This window comes from Protopterus annectens, chromosome 14.part0, assembly GCF_019279795.1.
Source record: "Protopterus annectens isolate FY-2018-M chromosome 14.part0, PAN1.0, whole genome shotgun sequence".
Classification (NCBI taxonomy): Eukaryota; Metazoa; Chordata; order Ceratodontiformes; family Protopteridae; genus Protopterus; species Protopterus annectens.
In genome coordinates this window covers 807,242,929-807,257,928 of record NC_056748.1, presented here as the reverse complement: position 1 = coordinate 807,257,928, position 15,000 = coordinate 807,242,929, and the positions used below count along the sequence as shown (strand labels likewise).

The 15,000-nt window shown below is 39.7% G+C and overlaps 2 protein-coding genes across 3 annotated transcripts in view; one reads left to right on the top strand and one right to left on the bottom strand.

Moving 5' to 3' along the window:
* Positions 1–5,606, bottom strand: part of SFXN2 (sideroflexin 2) — a 666,316-nt gene extending 660,710 nt beyond the window's left edge. The window contains exon 1 of one of the 2 annotated variants that reach the window (XM_044056549.1): positions 5,487–5,606. The gene's annotated coding sequence lies outside the window, so the exon portion shown is untranslated. The remainder of the gene's footprint in view (positions 1–5,486) is intronic. The other variant, XM_044056546.1, reaches the window with a different exon arrangement.
* A 115-nt stretch (positions 5,607–5,721) lies between these two features.
* ARL3 (ADP ribosylation factor like GTPase 3) overlaps positions 5,722–15,000 on the top strand; it is a 528,266-nt gene continuing 518,987 nt past the window's right edge. The window contains exon 1 of the mRNA XM_044056550.1: positions 5,722–5,796. Within this exon, the coding sequence (XP_043912485.1) occupies positions 5,794–5,796 (3 nt within the window). The 5' untranslated portion in view covers positions 5,722–5,793. The remainder of the gene's footprint in view (positions 5,797–15,000) is intronic.

The following is a 15,000-nucleotide window of genomic DNA, read 5'->3' as shown; positions in this document are numbered from 1 at the left end:
CTCTTTTTCTCCCCTTACTTTAATTCCATCAAACTAACCACTACCTCTTATCCTGCTTTACCTACTCTTCATCATCTCTCATTTTACTTCCTCCTGCCTTACTACTAACCATCTCCTACTAAAACTACCTCTTCTGCGAAGTGACCTCTTATTTTGTACAGCTTTGCTCACCTTTTTCTCCTTTTCCTATTATCCTTTCTTATGTACATTAATTCTACTTTCAAACCTTTCTGAAAATGAAATTACCTGCTGGTTATTTTCTTATTTGTATCACTTGTAAGTAAATGTAGCAGTAATACTAGTTTTACTTAATCTGTACTGTGAAAAGACCAGTTGTATATTTTCTAGTTTGGGGCTTTTCTCCCTGGACCTCAACTGAAAAAGGGCTCAAGCTCAGTCGGACTATCCTGGTCAACAAATGTCAAATAACTAAATAACTTGGAAACTAGAGATATGCAAATTTAGTCAGTTGTAAAAGTTATTAGAAAGAAAAAAAAGTAATATTTATGAAGATCATGATGTACGGTAGTAGCATCTGCAGGCTATCAAGTATTTCAGTTGTTTTTGTGTTCTTTGTTGTATCTTATGTCTGCTTTTTTCAGCTTTTCCCAGTTAGGGGTCGCCACAGCGGAACTCCGGTCCGCTAATGATTGGCAGTAGATTTTTGCAGTGCCGAAGTGTCAGACCGATGCCAAACCTTCAATGAAGGCACGCCCATTCACGCATGTCTTTCGAACGCCACTCGACCGCAGGGAGGACATGCAGACTCCACACAGAAGGCGCTTCAGCTGAGAATCGAACGGGAGAACCTCTTGCTGTGAGATGACAATGCTACCACTGCACCACCGTGGCTTACTTTGTTGTACTATTTTTTTCAGTTATCATAAGAGATATAAAAAAATCCTTAATATTTTATGACTTCTTTGAGAACTTTCATGTCAATCTGAACTTCCAGTAACTCAATCTGATGGGATCTAAGACTTTGCACTGGAAGTTCCAATGTCATAATGTAACTGTTGTTTTCTATCTGTATGTTTGTGTTCATGGAATATACAGTACACATTCCTATGAGAGATATACAAGTAGTGTATACCTTTGTGTTTAGTATCTTCCCATGAAATTTAAAATTAACCAATATCAAGAACTAAAAGAATTTGTAATTTTACGGCATTAACAAAACTATGCAGGCACACATTGTCTCTTTCTCCAGTACATCTAGAAAAAAACTTGGCAGTGTGGTCAAACTGTCTAAAGCTGACATGTTTTACTCATCTGTGAACACTTTGGAATAAGATTCATTGCCTTCTTAAAACTAAATAAAAATAAACAACTCTGTATTACAGCTTTATGCATTCCCCCGGTCAAAACACAACTACACTTGAAAATATTCTGCCCTGGATGTCCCAAAATATAAGTAATGAAACCATCATCATTGGTGATGTAAACATCAATTGGCAGAATATAATCTCTAACTTTCCCCCTAACAGTCTCAGTTCATCATGCTTCACACAACTTATCACAACTCCTACTAGAATTCATAAAAGGAATAACCAAAGCTCCATTTTAGATTGGATGCTAGTCACTGATGCTAAAAACAAAACTCCATTGTAGACTGGATCCCAGTCAGTGATGCTACAATTACTCTAACTCAGACACTCTCCCAGATACATTAAGTGACCACTTACTGCATACACTCACGGAACTTTCACCCATCAACCAGAAACCCACCACTACAAAACTTCCCGCAACCTATCCAGCTTTAGTCAAACTCTCTGTCAATAAACTTAAATCCTTAAACTGGACAATGCTAAAGACACCACCCTTAGATGATGTTAATTACTTCAACCAAATACCCTCAATAGACTTGCCCAACTCCACAAAAAGCAAACTAAAGTCAACCACATACCCTGTCTCACACAAAACAATTTCTACAAAAAAGGACCAACGCCTGGAAAGAATATAAAAAAAAATCATTTAAACATGCAAAATTACAGGCAACTACAGCCAACTAAAGGGGTGGCGAAAGCCACATAACTATGGGCTAGGCTTATAAATGCCCTTGGGCAGATAGCCTAGTATGAACCTATGAACCTATGAACCTATGAACCTATGAACTACGTAATCAAACAAAGAAACTAATAAGTGCAGATAAGAAACACTACTTTACTCAACAATCATCTGACCACAAAAATAATCCTAAAAAGTTCTGGTCCACTATTTCAACATTGCTTAACAGAGGTATAAAACAAAATCCTGCACCAGTTACAGATAAAACCCCATTGCAAATAGCCGAAATACTTAAACACACACTTTATAGAAAGTATTGAAAACTTAGTTAATAAAGACTTTCGGCTTCAACGAAGACATGCCCATTCACACTCACACCTACCTGCAGATCTTTAACGTTACTCGACTGCGGGGAGGACATGCAGACTTCACACAGAAGGCGCTCTAGACGAGAAATGAACGGGAGTCCTAGCAAATCCCACACTACTACAAACTCCACAAATAACACCAACACCCAAAATGCCAATTTTAATCAATCCGCTTTCTCTACACCCTCTTCCCAAACTACACCAACTCTGCCACCAAAACTAACATCCCTTATATTGCAACCAGTAGCCACAAACTATATACAGTGTCTATTACAGAAAATAAAACCAAGCTCCCTCTCCATTGATAATCTCCCATCCAAATACTTAAAACTCGCATCTGACACTATAGCCCACCTAGTTAACATTTTCATTAACAGATCCATCTTAGAATCTTATGTCCCATTAATATGGAAAAAAATGAATTGTTACCCCTTACGGAAAAGGGATAAGTCAAATCAACTGACCAGTTATTGTCCCATCTCAATCCTGTCCCCTCTCTCCAAAATCTTGGAAAAATGTATACATAGGCAACTCCTTGACTACCTCATTCAAAACAGACTACTCACACCCACCCAACATGGTTTCAGAGCATCACACAGTACAGCTATATTAATATCCTTTACTGATACAGTCAACAGAGCTAGGGACTTAGACCAACCAGCATTAGAAATATTCCTAGATCTATCAAGTGCATTTGATACGGTGTCACACCAAAAACTCTTTTAGGAACTATCCAATCTAGGACTTACAAACTCCTCCCTACAATGGTTCTCTAGCTACCTATATCTAAGGAAACTGTGTGTAAAATGGCAAAACCCTCACTCACGATATCTTCCCAATAATACATGAGTCCCTCAGGGCTCTGTCCTTGGGCCCCTTCTTTTAAACATCTTCACAAATAACCTCCATACTGCCTCCGGCCAAAGCACCATTATTCAATATGCAGACGATTCAACAATCATATCTACCTCAAAGAATATAACTCATCTAAAACAAATAACCAAAACTGTCTTCACATCCATTGAAACATGGGTCAGTAATGCAAATCTCCTGCTAAACTCTAACAAAACCAAACTACTTCTCCTCACATCTAATTCATACACCTCTGACTTCAAAATATATTCCCTCAATAACACAGAAATTGAACTTGTTCCTCATGCCAAACTATTAGGGGTTACAATGCAAACTAACCTTTGACTTACATATCCAAAATACCATTAAAAAAAATCAAAAGCTGGGAATGCTACATGGGCACAAACATTTTATGAACCTAAACACTAAAAGAACAGTAGCCTTCACATACCTCCTAACCTTTGTACTATGACAAATGAAACAGTTGTCAGGATACACCACGAGAAGTCCGATTATAACAAAAATCTTCTTTATTCCATAACAAAGTAAAAGATAAGCGCTTTCGCGTGCTGAATGCACGCTTCTTCAGATCTGAAGAAGCGTGCATTCAGCACGCGAAAGCGCTTATCTTTTACTTTGTTATGGAATAAAGAAGATTTTTGTTATAATCGGACTTCTCGTGGTGTATCCTGACAACTGTTTCATTTGTCACAGCTTTGGTTTTTGTTTGCAGCAGGATACTTTAGGAGAGTTAGCGGTAATTATATTGGTTAACCTTTGTACTATATGATACCCCTACACTAACCAACTTCCAAACTATACTAACAAAAATAGAATCCTGTTACAATAAAATTGCCAAATTTGCAACAGGTCTGCCATTCTACATCATCACTGTACTGTTCTTACTTTCCTTAACTGGTTGCATCTATCCCAATAACTCAACTATCAGCACTTAACACTGGCCCATAAAATAATCTATAATCCAGAAAAAATGCCCTTCCATAACTTGTGTACTCCAAACCTATACTACCAATCGAGCACTATGTACCAAAGACAAACAACTATCAATTCTACATAATCCAAATAAAGCTGTAGGACAATCTCTTTACTCCTATTCAATAACCACATTGTGGAACACACTACTACTAGACATCAGATCTACACAAGATGACAGGAAATTTAAATTCAAGCTAAAGAATGTACTACTTAAGTCAAGCAACTGTCCCTGTAAATTACTGAGGATTATAGTCAATAATCCCACCAATTAAAGTTTTATACTTGTTTTTCTTTAGAACCTGCTCACTGATGCAAAATCGATTTGGTCTAAAAAGCCTGGGTTCTCTGAAGCTGTTACGGGAATACCCCCCCCCCCCCCCTTCTTTGCTCAAGAATTATTGACAAAGACAAAAATAATGGGGGGACAAAGACCCAAATCAAGGACAATTTTTAAATATTATTCTATTTCTTTATATAAAAGTTTAATAGAACAGGGGTTGTGAGTCAACATAAACTGAATAATAAGCATAGATCGCAACATCTTAGTGCAAGCCATCTGGACAAAGGCCCAAAAATAGGGGCAGATTGTAAATATTGCACTTATAAACTTTCAAAGTTACTACACTAACAGGATCTGTGTTGACATACATTTTCTGAAGGATTTCAAGTCTGAAACTCAAACATATGTCATTATTTGGAGACTTCAATCCTCAAATCATCCCAGTGATTTGCCAGAAAACCACAAATTTTATGAGGAATAGAACAAAAAAATATGAGGCAATAATCTGACAGTTCAGTGTTAACAGGTATGCAATATTTTCACGACAGACGGTAAAACTATGAGACAAAATCAATAACATTTGAGAGGGGTGAGACAAAATCAGTAACATTTGAGAGGGGTGAGACAAAATCAGTAACATTTGAGAGGGGTGACAGTTCTGTAAACAGACAACTGCAAGAATCTGACACCAAAAAACGGGATTTTTAGTGTATGACAGCAAGCAGTGACATATACCACCAAGTGCAGCTAGCATGGTAAGCATTATACGCAAACCTTCTCAAGTAATCGTGCAAGCTGCTGTGATCCTACCCACTAGTACGCACACTATTCAAAAAGCACAGAAGTTAAAAACGGAAACTGTATTCATTACACAGCACATACAATATGCAGGAAACACTCTTTTGTCTACCAATTTTGCAGTAATTTGTATTTATCTTTGCTTCTTATAAAAATATACAGGAAGATAGATAACACACACGTACCCAGCAACAGGACACTGATCTTCTCAGTTTCTTTCAAACTACTCGGAAAAATGCATAATGCTTATCTCAAAATCCATACTTTCCACGTGGAGTATAATGCCCAATAAGTACTAAGAGGCTGTCCAATTTCAACTCCTCCTTTCAAGACCTAGCTCCACCTTTTTGTAGAGCACAGCACAGACATACTCGTCTTCTCAGGTCTTTCGTTGTGCAAGTTTACTTCCGGTGCACTGTTTAGAACAGTAAGTAAGCTTTTCCGTCGTTTTACTGACGTAGTTGCCCATAGTAACCCGACGCTGAGGAAAAGATGGTGAGTTTTACATTTTTGTGATGCTAAGATTCAATGACATTTTGGGGTTGGGTACTGTAACAGTTTACTATAATAATATGTGTGCTAAGCTAGGATAAAGTAATAGGAAAGTATTAAGACTTTTGTTTTGTAACCATTATGTAGTTCACAGAATCAAGTAGATGGTTGCTGGGATCTTACGGATGCTGAGATTGGAAAGCGTTGGAATATAGTCTTTATAACGTTATGAAACGGGCTAGCTGTTAAACGTGTTCTGCGGTACGAATTGAAGAAACAGTCCTACAAAATGAATTGAGTCTGAAAAGGCTCCATGTGGATCAATGCTCCACTCTGATTAAAACTTATGAGTAAGGAGGACGTGCAGTTCTTTGCACGTCAGTTTGTGATCAGTGGGGTAGTAGTCGTTGCTGTTGTGTGATTGCACGTCCTGCAGAGCAAAGCGTTGTAGGTTTAGTATTATTTTTTTTTTTTTTTTGCAATTGCTGGTTATGACATATTGGCCATTTATTTATTTGGTACTTTTCCGTTAACGGGACAGCACTTGTGGAGTGAAATGTAGATGGAAAGGTAACGCGAATGTTATCCTAATTACATGCTGACATTGGGAAAACATGTTCCTATTTTTCAAAAGGCTTTCTCCCGATGTTCGGCTCATAATTTTAACAGATGTCTCAACTTTTGCAAAGGTGTTTTACCCGTTGTTTGTGTGTGATTAGGTTGCCATATCTGACTGACAGCATTCCACATGTTAAGACACTGTCCCGAATCAGCAGCTGGTGGGGAAGAGGAGCACTTCCTCTTTATTTTCAGAAATTAACATCCGTGATGTAAGCCGTAATTAGTAAGTCACACAGATCTTTGTAACCGGCAGGGACTTGGGCCGAAAGGAGTGACAATCACAGATCAAAGCCGAAATTAAGACCAGAATACGGCAGCAACATACCCAGCCAGCACTGACTTTTCCTGAAAAATGAGTGGTGCTGTGACGACAAAGCCAGAATGAAAAGCTTAGCAGAACTATGCAATAATCAGTTCTAATATGTGACAAAATCAGTGACACTCTGAGATGGAATACGAAAGTAAAACCCGAAAAAAAAAAACGAACAGCATTGCCTTCAGATAAAGCGCACTTTCTGGATGCTGCAATATGTAAAAATAAACACATGCATCCTTTTCTTTAAAGGGCTTAGGAGCTGGGGATGCATACACTTTGCTATTTAATAAGTAACTAAGTAATACACTGGGTGCCACTCTGCAAGGAAAGTATAGCTTTTCGAATAAACATCAGCGGCAGCAGTATGAACATTCCAAGGGCTGCTTACAGCTGTTGGCCCGATAACGGAAAAGTTCCATTTATTTATTAGGTGCACCGATTATTGATATTTTTCAACCAAGATTCTGCGCACATGGGAAATGCAACAGACCCGATAACGGAAAAGTTCCATTTATTTATTAGGTGCACCGATTATTGATATTTTTCAACCAAGATTCTGCGCACATGGGAAATGCAACAGAAGAAATAACTAAGATGCATTTAATAACTATAAAATGTGCTGTTGAAGAAATGGCAGATAAATATTTACAATGAATATGGATAAGCAGCAACTAGATACTCGTAGTATACTATGTTGATAGTACATATAATGCCTAATACGATCACTTAACGTGCCCGTGTATGTTTTGTATATTATATCATTCAGAACAGTATTTGTTCAATATGCGGCTGGTATGTTTTTGTACAGTGTGGTGAAAGCAGTGGAGTTATGTTATAGGTACGCTGTCTGAAGCTGTTAAATTAGAAATCATTTGCAGGTGTGCTTTCATTTGTTTTCCTTAAAAGTTTAGCAATTGTAGTAGTTTCTTTAGGAAGGCTCTGCCAAGAGACAAGTTTACTTCAGCCTTTTTTTTTTTTTTTTTTTTTTTTTTTTTTTTTGCACCTAGCCGGTGAGAATTAAGGTTGATTTGGTTTACAATTGTCAAGGCTCGACAAGGAATGTGATGAATCCTGTATTGTGAGCTTGTTTAATAACTGAGGGTAGTACCTTTTATTAATTTGAATGTTGGTGTTTACCAGAAATGGTTCTCTAGCAGTATCAGGTGGCTAAACTATAGAATTTTCTTTTTAGTTGCATTAATAAGGCTGTGCTTTGTACTGTTAGAAGAGTGATAATGGGTATGGTATGTTCCTGTGTAGGCACAAGCACATTTAATAGTTATTGCCCTGTGAGCTTCCCTTGTGATAAGATATACATTCTTATATAGTTAGATTTGTTGCTGTAAAGTTAAATATTGGATGTAATAGGTCTGTATTTGTTTCAAAGGGCAGAATTTAATAATAATTAATAATAAAGCTTGACTATTTTTGTTGCTATTGTGGACTCAGAAAAGTAGAGAGGGAAAATTTATTTGGTCTCCTACCCAGGGCACACAGCGCTCTAAATGAATCCTCCAGCCGGGTTGCCACCTTTTGAAATGCCCAAAGTGTGACATTTTTTTGTAAACGTGAGATTTTTCAGGACAAAATAGACCCAAGGTCAGTGCAAAGGACAGAACTTCACTTTTAGCATATTTTTGTAGCATTTGAGTGCTTATGCTATTTCATATAATATTTGTGTTTCAGATACAAAATAACTGTTTTATGCAGCTACTAAAGAAAACTTAAGAAATACATTTTGTCTTAAAATCTGAGAAAATTTGCCATTTTTTAGTTTTTTTCGCAGGACACAACTGCCCAAAGTGGGACTGTCCCACGCAAAGAGGGGCGGGTGGTAACTCTAAGCCCATGATGTTGGTAACTCCTAGACAGGATTTTGGAGGTGAAAGCACAGTCTTTGTCAGCCGTAACTAGTACTGGACATTAACCCAACAGAAAGTTAGGGTTAAGCTAATCAAAAAGGACTAAAAAACTATAAATTTTCCAGCCACCTGACAGCGTCCTTCTTTACCGCTTTTTACTATAGAGCTGCTCCTGGAGAGTATTTTGTATCTGTTTCAACCTTTCCTATCTTGGGGGAAAAGGACTAATGCAAGCTGATAAACTGGATAGCTCTGAGAGGGACTTGTAAAAAAGCTTAATGTTATTGGGTGCCGATTAGTCTCATAGGTTCATAGATTAGTACTAAGCTAACTGCCCTTGCGAGCCATTTTAAGCCTAGCCAATTATTCCGTGTGAGACTCAAACCCTGCACCTTGTGTTTGTGAGGCAATCACCTTAACCATTAGGCCACCCTCCCAATGACTGGTAGTCAAAACATTTGCTTCATAGCAATGTGGTGGTCTGGGAGCCCAAGCTGTCCACTTAACAGGCCTAAAGGTAAGCATTCAAAATCTTATAGATGTCTGTCTTAAATGAGTGCACTTTACACAATTTTAATCTTTCTCAGCCAGATGGATGAGCGCCTTGTATTATTGAATATCTTTAATTGTACTCCTGTTCATACATAGGTTACTCAAAGGAGGAGTGGAAGTGCCAAAGGAGGTGGGTTCTGACTGGCAGACATTGTCTCTTAGAGGGTAGCAGTGCTTGCAATCCCCCTATTAAAACGAGTCATGGCCTGACTGCATTTCCAATCCAGCTGTTCCTGATTTTTGCTTCAGATTGTGCTCTACCCCTCATGCTTGTGCTTGTCTTTCGGCTTTTTCCGGTTAGGGGTCGCCACAGTGGAACTCCGGTCCGCTAATGATTGGTAGTTGATTTTTACGTGCCGAGTTACCAGCCCTGATGCACAACCTTCAACGAAGGTACGTCCATTCACGCATGTCTCCACGCAGAAGACACTCTAGCTGAGAATCGAACCGGATAGCATCTGACTGTGAGGCAACAACGTTACCGCAGCACCACCACCGCGGACTCTACCCCTCATAAAAATTCTAATAGGGGAAATTGCAGGTACTCCAATCTGGTAAGAAGCATTCTTGGTCAGTCAGGAGCAGTGTGGCTTCAGGTTTTATTTGTTTTCCATTAGTTTTCTTGTTTGTTGTTTACTGCACAGAACTGTGCTGAGCATAGTTCTTCAGTAGTAGTAGTTCCATAGTGGGTAGTGTGCATAAGTAACTTCCTTCTCTTGCATATTCCTAGTGGAAATGTACATTTCTCTAAATCCTTTGAGTTAGACACCCACTTCTGATCTGTGTAAACAGCTTGCACAAGCTTCCTCTTACCTGTGCTTGTCTGCACAACCCAGATATTGGCTCTGCTTAGCTGCACAGATAGGAATGTGAAGCATCACCAGTCCAACAAACTTCTAAATACTCTGAGTGTCTCTTCACTTCCCCTTCCTGACCTTCAGTACACAGCTGACTTGGTTAGCATGAGGGGATCGCTTACTAACCCCACATTTATTGCCACTCTTATAGCACTCTATCTCTGAGGGGAAAAAAACTCCTTCTTAACCCAAGGGACTCATATGTGAGAGATGTAAATATTTAAACTGGAAGCATCCCTCTCACAACCAGTAGCACTTACTGAGTAAAACACTGCATTACCAGTCTCCCACCCACACCTAAGCAACATCCCCAGGCTGTCAACACAAAACTTTTGCTTGGTGATGCATTTAAAAATCTTTACCTAAACCTCCTGGTACCCCTAATAATCCATGAAAACCACCAAGCCTACAACCCTCATCAATACCAGCATACAGCACACTCTAATACAACTACTGAAAGTGATCACTCATCTGGAAAGAAGATGTCCTTAAGCCATTAAGGCCAAGATGTTACATGTCCTGGTCATAGCTGACTTCATAGTCAGACACACAGATACACCTCAAGCTAAGAAAAGACTGGGTAACAGCTGGTTCTTAGGTGCCAGTGTCACTAGTGCCCTCAAGGCCCTTCATCCTAGGTACACAGATGACCTGGTCATCATGCACATGATTTGAGACGCACCATTGTGTCATATAAAGGGGGGCATGCCGAAGCTCTTTGAGTGCACACTGAAATGTGGTGTAAATTGTCTTGAGCTGTATCCTGCCATTGCTAAGAATGACGCTACAATACTGTCGGAAGATAGTTGACTTATTCCATTGACTTGGCTATCGGTGGCATTCATGGGGAGGAGGATAAAAATCTATGTGGCCTGAGAGGAGAATGATTGATGACCCTAATTGTTTTGCTAGGGATGGTCTGTCCTCATGGATTCCATATGTTGGCAAGGATTTTCTTTTCCCCAAAGTGCCTTTTTAGGCAAGTTGTGTCTTTTCAAATTGCATGCATAGCAAGACCAAATTAAGGCTGCATGAAGTTTGTGCTGTTCAGTGCTAGAAGTCTTAACAGGAAGATGTACTTCTTATAAGCATTCCTAACTTGTGAGAATATAGACATCTGATAATTAAAGAAACATGGCTTCAGAATAGTGATAGCACCCCCATAGCATGTGGTTTCAATGCTTACCACACTTTCAAGCCCAACACCAAAACCATTGGAGTTATAGGAGTTGTCTTTCTTCCTAAGAAGTCAGCTGACCTCCAGAATGTTAAGGTAGAGCAGTGATCTTGAGCTCCTCCATAGCCATCTGATCGTAAGTAAGACTCTGTGCCATGTCACAGCAAACTATCAAATTCCATTCTATATCACTTGCAGTCCATGATTCATATTTAAACAAAGTGGCATCCCTCACTATAGAATCCAACACTGTTCTCTTGGATGACTTCAGCTATCTAGACATTAACGGAGAAACCTACACCACCATTGATAAGTTTCTTGGGACAACTCGTTCTAGTCCCAGCTAAGAGTATTTAAGTATCTGATCTGGTTCTCACCATTATAGCTTCTCCCTTTGGTCAACACTTTCAGTTAAGACATCATTGGTCATATTTGAGCACTGTTCAGGAATATTCACTATTAGGATAAAACTGGATCTGTCATAAAACTTCTCTTCTCGGAGACTACTTTAAAGTAAACCTTTCAGTTTCCTCTTCATCTTATTAACCCCACCATGTCCACCTTAAAGCAAGCGTTGAGGTTTTGTTCCTTATAAGGCACAAATACAGTTCCAAGCTCAGGAGTGAGCCCTAGTAGTGGAGCCCTAGTACAAGCAAACTATACAATAAGATGAAGAAACTTTGTCCATGCTTGTTAATTTTAATACCCTGTAATTTAGAAGATGATTTAGAAAGATCAGGAAAGAACTCCTGAAGCAAAATCAAATCTTCCAAAAGTATGTATGAACTGAAAATTGGCAACAATGTTGAGGAAAATCGCCAAACCTTCTTCATCTATGTCCGACGCATTAGCTTCATGCAATGCTAGGTATTAGCTGTAATGCTTAACACACACTCTTACATGAGGATATAGCCAACATATCGGTTGACAAATTTAGCATGAACTTTACTCATTTGACCCCCCCCCCAAATAAAAAAAAACTTTTCACAACAAATTAGTATGCCAGTGCCAGTCTGTCTCTGAGCAAGTCTTGACTGCACTGTCCAAGGTAAAAAACACTAGCTCCATGGTTCCGCATATTGTGCCAGGTTGTCTCTTTGTTAGGACTAGACACTATATCTTGCAGAGTTGTCAGTAATAGTATTTAATCTCTGTTTCTCTACTGGATTTGTACCAGTGGTATGAACAACTGCTGTTCCACAAGCACCAGACCTAAACTAATTTTTTAAAGACAAATCTTGCCTCTTGGACTTTGTGGTCTTCTTTGAACTGGTCACTGATGTATTAGATGCAGGCAAATAGATTCACACTGCCTAGCTGGACCTGGCAGAGGAATTTGATACTTGGATCACGCCAGAATGTGAAATGCTAACTCTAACTAAATCTAACCTCCCTGTTGCCCACTTGATAACAAATTGGCTTGCCGAGAAAACTAGATCTATTACTGTTGGCACACACACATTGAAAAGAGTTTACCGGTGTTGTTCCCCAAGGATTGTTCCTATGACCACTTCTCTGTGGTATTTATTTTTCTAATGTTGAGGCAGATACTGAAGGCTTGTGGATGATTGTTTGTATTTGACTGCATACTCATAGTGGTCAAACTCCTCATCTGACTTCCAGACTCTCCAGGAAAGCCTAACACACTGTAAATAAACTAGCACTTAAGAACACTTAGAAGTCTAAATCTCAAAATGCACTCACTCTAGGCACTCCTTAAAATGGAGAACATCGATATCTGTGCAGTGACTGAGACCTGGTTCAAGGCTCCAGAGAGCACCCCTGCACTACCAGGCTATAACTTGTACCACACTTTTCGGCCATGTAACCTGGACTGGAACACCAAAGGGGGAGGTGTGTCCATATTCATTAAGGATATCCACACCTCCAGGCTAGTTGCTCGGCATAATGCAGCCGAGGTTATCCAAGTGCAACTAACTGTGGGCAAAACTGCAATCCAAATTGTAGCTTGCTACAGATCACCCACCATGCCCCAGGATTCCCACTCCTCTTTTCTTGATGTACTGGAAAATATTAGGGTTCAACCAAACACCCTAATAATGTGCGATTTTGACTACCTCACCATTAACTGGGAAAACTACTTATGTACCAACTCCTTCGCCCAACGCTTTCTGGAATTCATAAACTCCAATGCCCTGGATCAACTTATCCACAGCCCCACCAGGGGCAACAATATCCTAGATCTAGTCATTACCAACATGAGTGACCAGTGTTCCATACCTGAAGTCAACGCCTCATTGGTCCGATCCGACCATAAGCTAATTACCCTAGATATCCACATCCTGCCCCCACTACCCATTAAGGAAACCATGGTAAAAAATTTCTCCAAAGCCAACTTCATGCTTCTTAAGACAGAAGTGGTGAACTTCATGACACCCATGCAGATGGACAATACAGTTATGACTATTGAATCCTACACAATTGCACTTTATAAGCACTTACATGAGTGCATGGATCATGCTATCCCAAACAGAACCAAGACGCTATCCTCCAAAAAAAGGAAGCCAATCTGGTGGTCCCCTGCCATATACAAACTGTACAACAGAAGGAAGAAACTGTTGCAAAAGAGAGTAAAATCCCATGAGTGGAGGAGCTCCCTGGTCAGCCTCAGTAAGAAGCTGCGATCCCTAATAAAATCCTCCAAAGCTAATTACGAAAACAAAATCTCCACTGATTCTAAAGACAACCACAAAGCATTCTATAGCTATGTCAAGAATCTCAATGGCCACACTCAGATCTGCTCTGAGTTACAGCACAATGGCACTAAATATACAGACCCAACTGATATCGCCAACATCCTGGCAGATAAGTTCAGTGCTAACTTTACCCCCCTCTTACCCATTAAAGAGCCCATCTCTGCACCGGTAAAATGCAAAGTTCCTGTAATCATGGCTGCACAGGTATAAACCACACTCTCTAAAGCCAAGAACACAGCATCCATGGAACCAGACAACATCCCAGGCTGCATTCTACACAAACTACAGAACGAACTGGCACCCCACCTAAGTACCATGTTCAGTCATAGCCTCACCTCAGGTTTTGTGCCTGCTGAATGGCGTACAGCGACGGTTATCCCACTCCACAAGGGGGGAGCCACCACGGACCCCGGGAACTACCGCCCCATTAGCTTGATGAGCCTGGTCTGCAAAGCCATGGAACGTATCATCATGGAACTTATAAACAAAGACATTGGTAATCTCCAAACTCTGGACCCCACCCAGTTCGGGTTTGTAAAAGGCAGATCATGTCTCCCTAACCTGATAGACTTCTTTGAAGCAGTCATCAAAGCTGTAGACAAGGGTAAGGTGGTTCACACACCCTATCTAGATCTTGCCAAGGCTTTCGACACCATCCCCCACTCTGGAATTATAGATAAATTCACTAAACTAAGTATAAATCCCTGTGTCACTTTGTCTGATGAATGATTTACAAGTTACTCCTGAGTCTTTTCTCTGTACCTTAGGTGTTCAGTCTTTGTACATGAATATCCCACATAATTGGGGGTATTTTTGCACTTAAACATTGGTTGGAGATATGTGGTATATATTATTCTAGACATGCTGAGTATTTGATCTCACTAGTATGACTAGTGTTGGAACATAATGTGTTTTTCTTTTTGTGGTGATTGTTACTTATGATGGGAACGGCCATAGGCAGTACATTTGTCCCAATCTATGCAGACCTCTTTATGAGGTATTTAGAATGGCATTTAATATATAGCGACATGAACCCAGTTAAAAAATAAATTGACTGTGTGGCGTTGCTGTCTGGACAATTGTTGGTGCGTATGATCTGGAACTA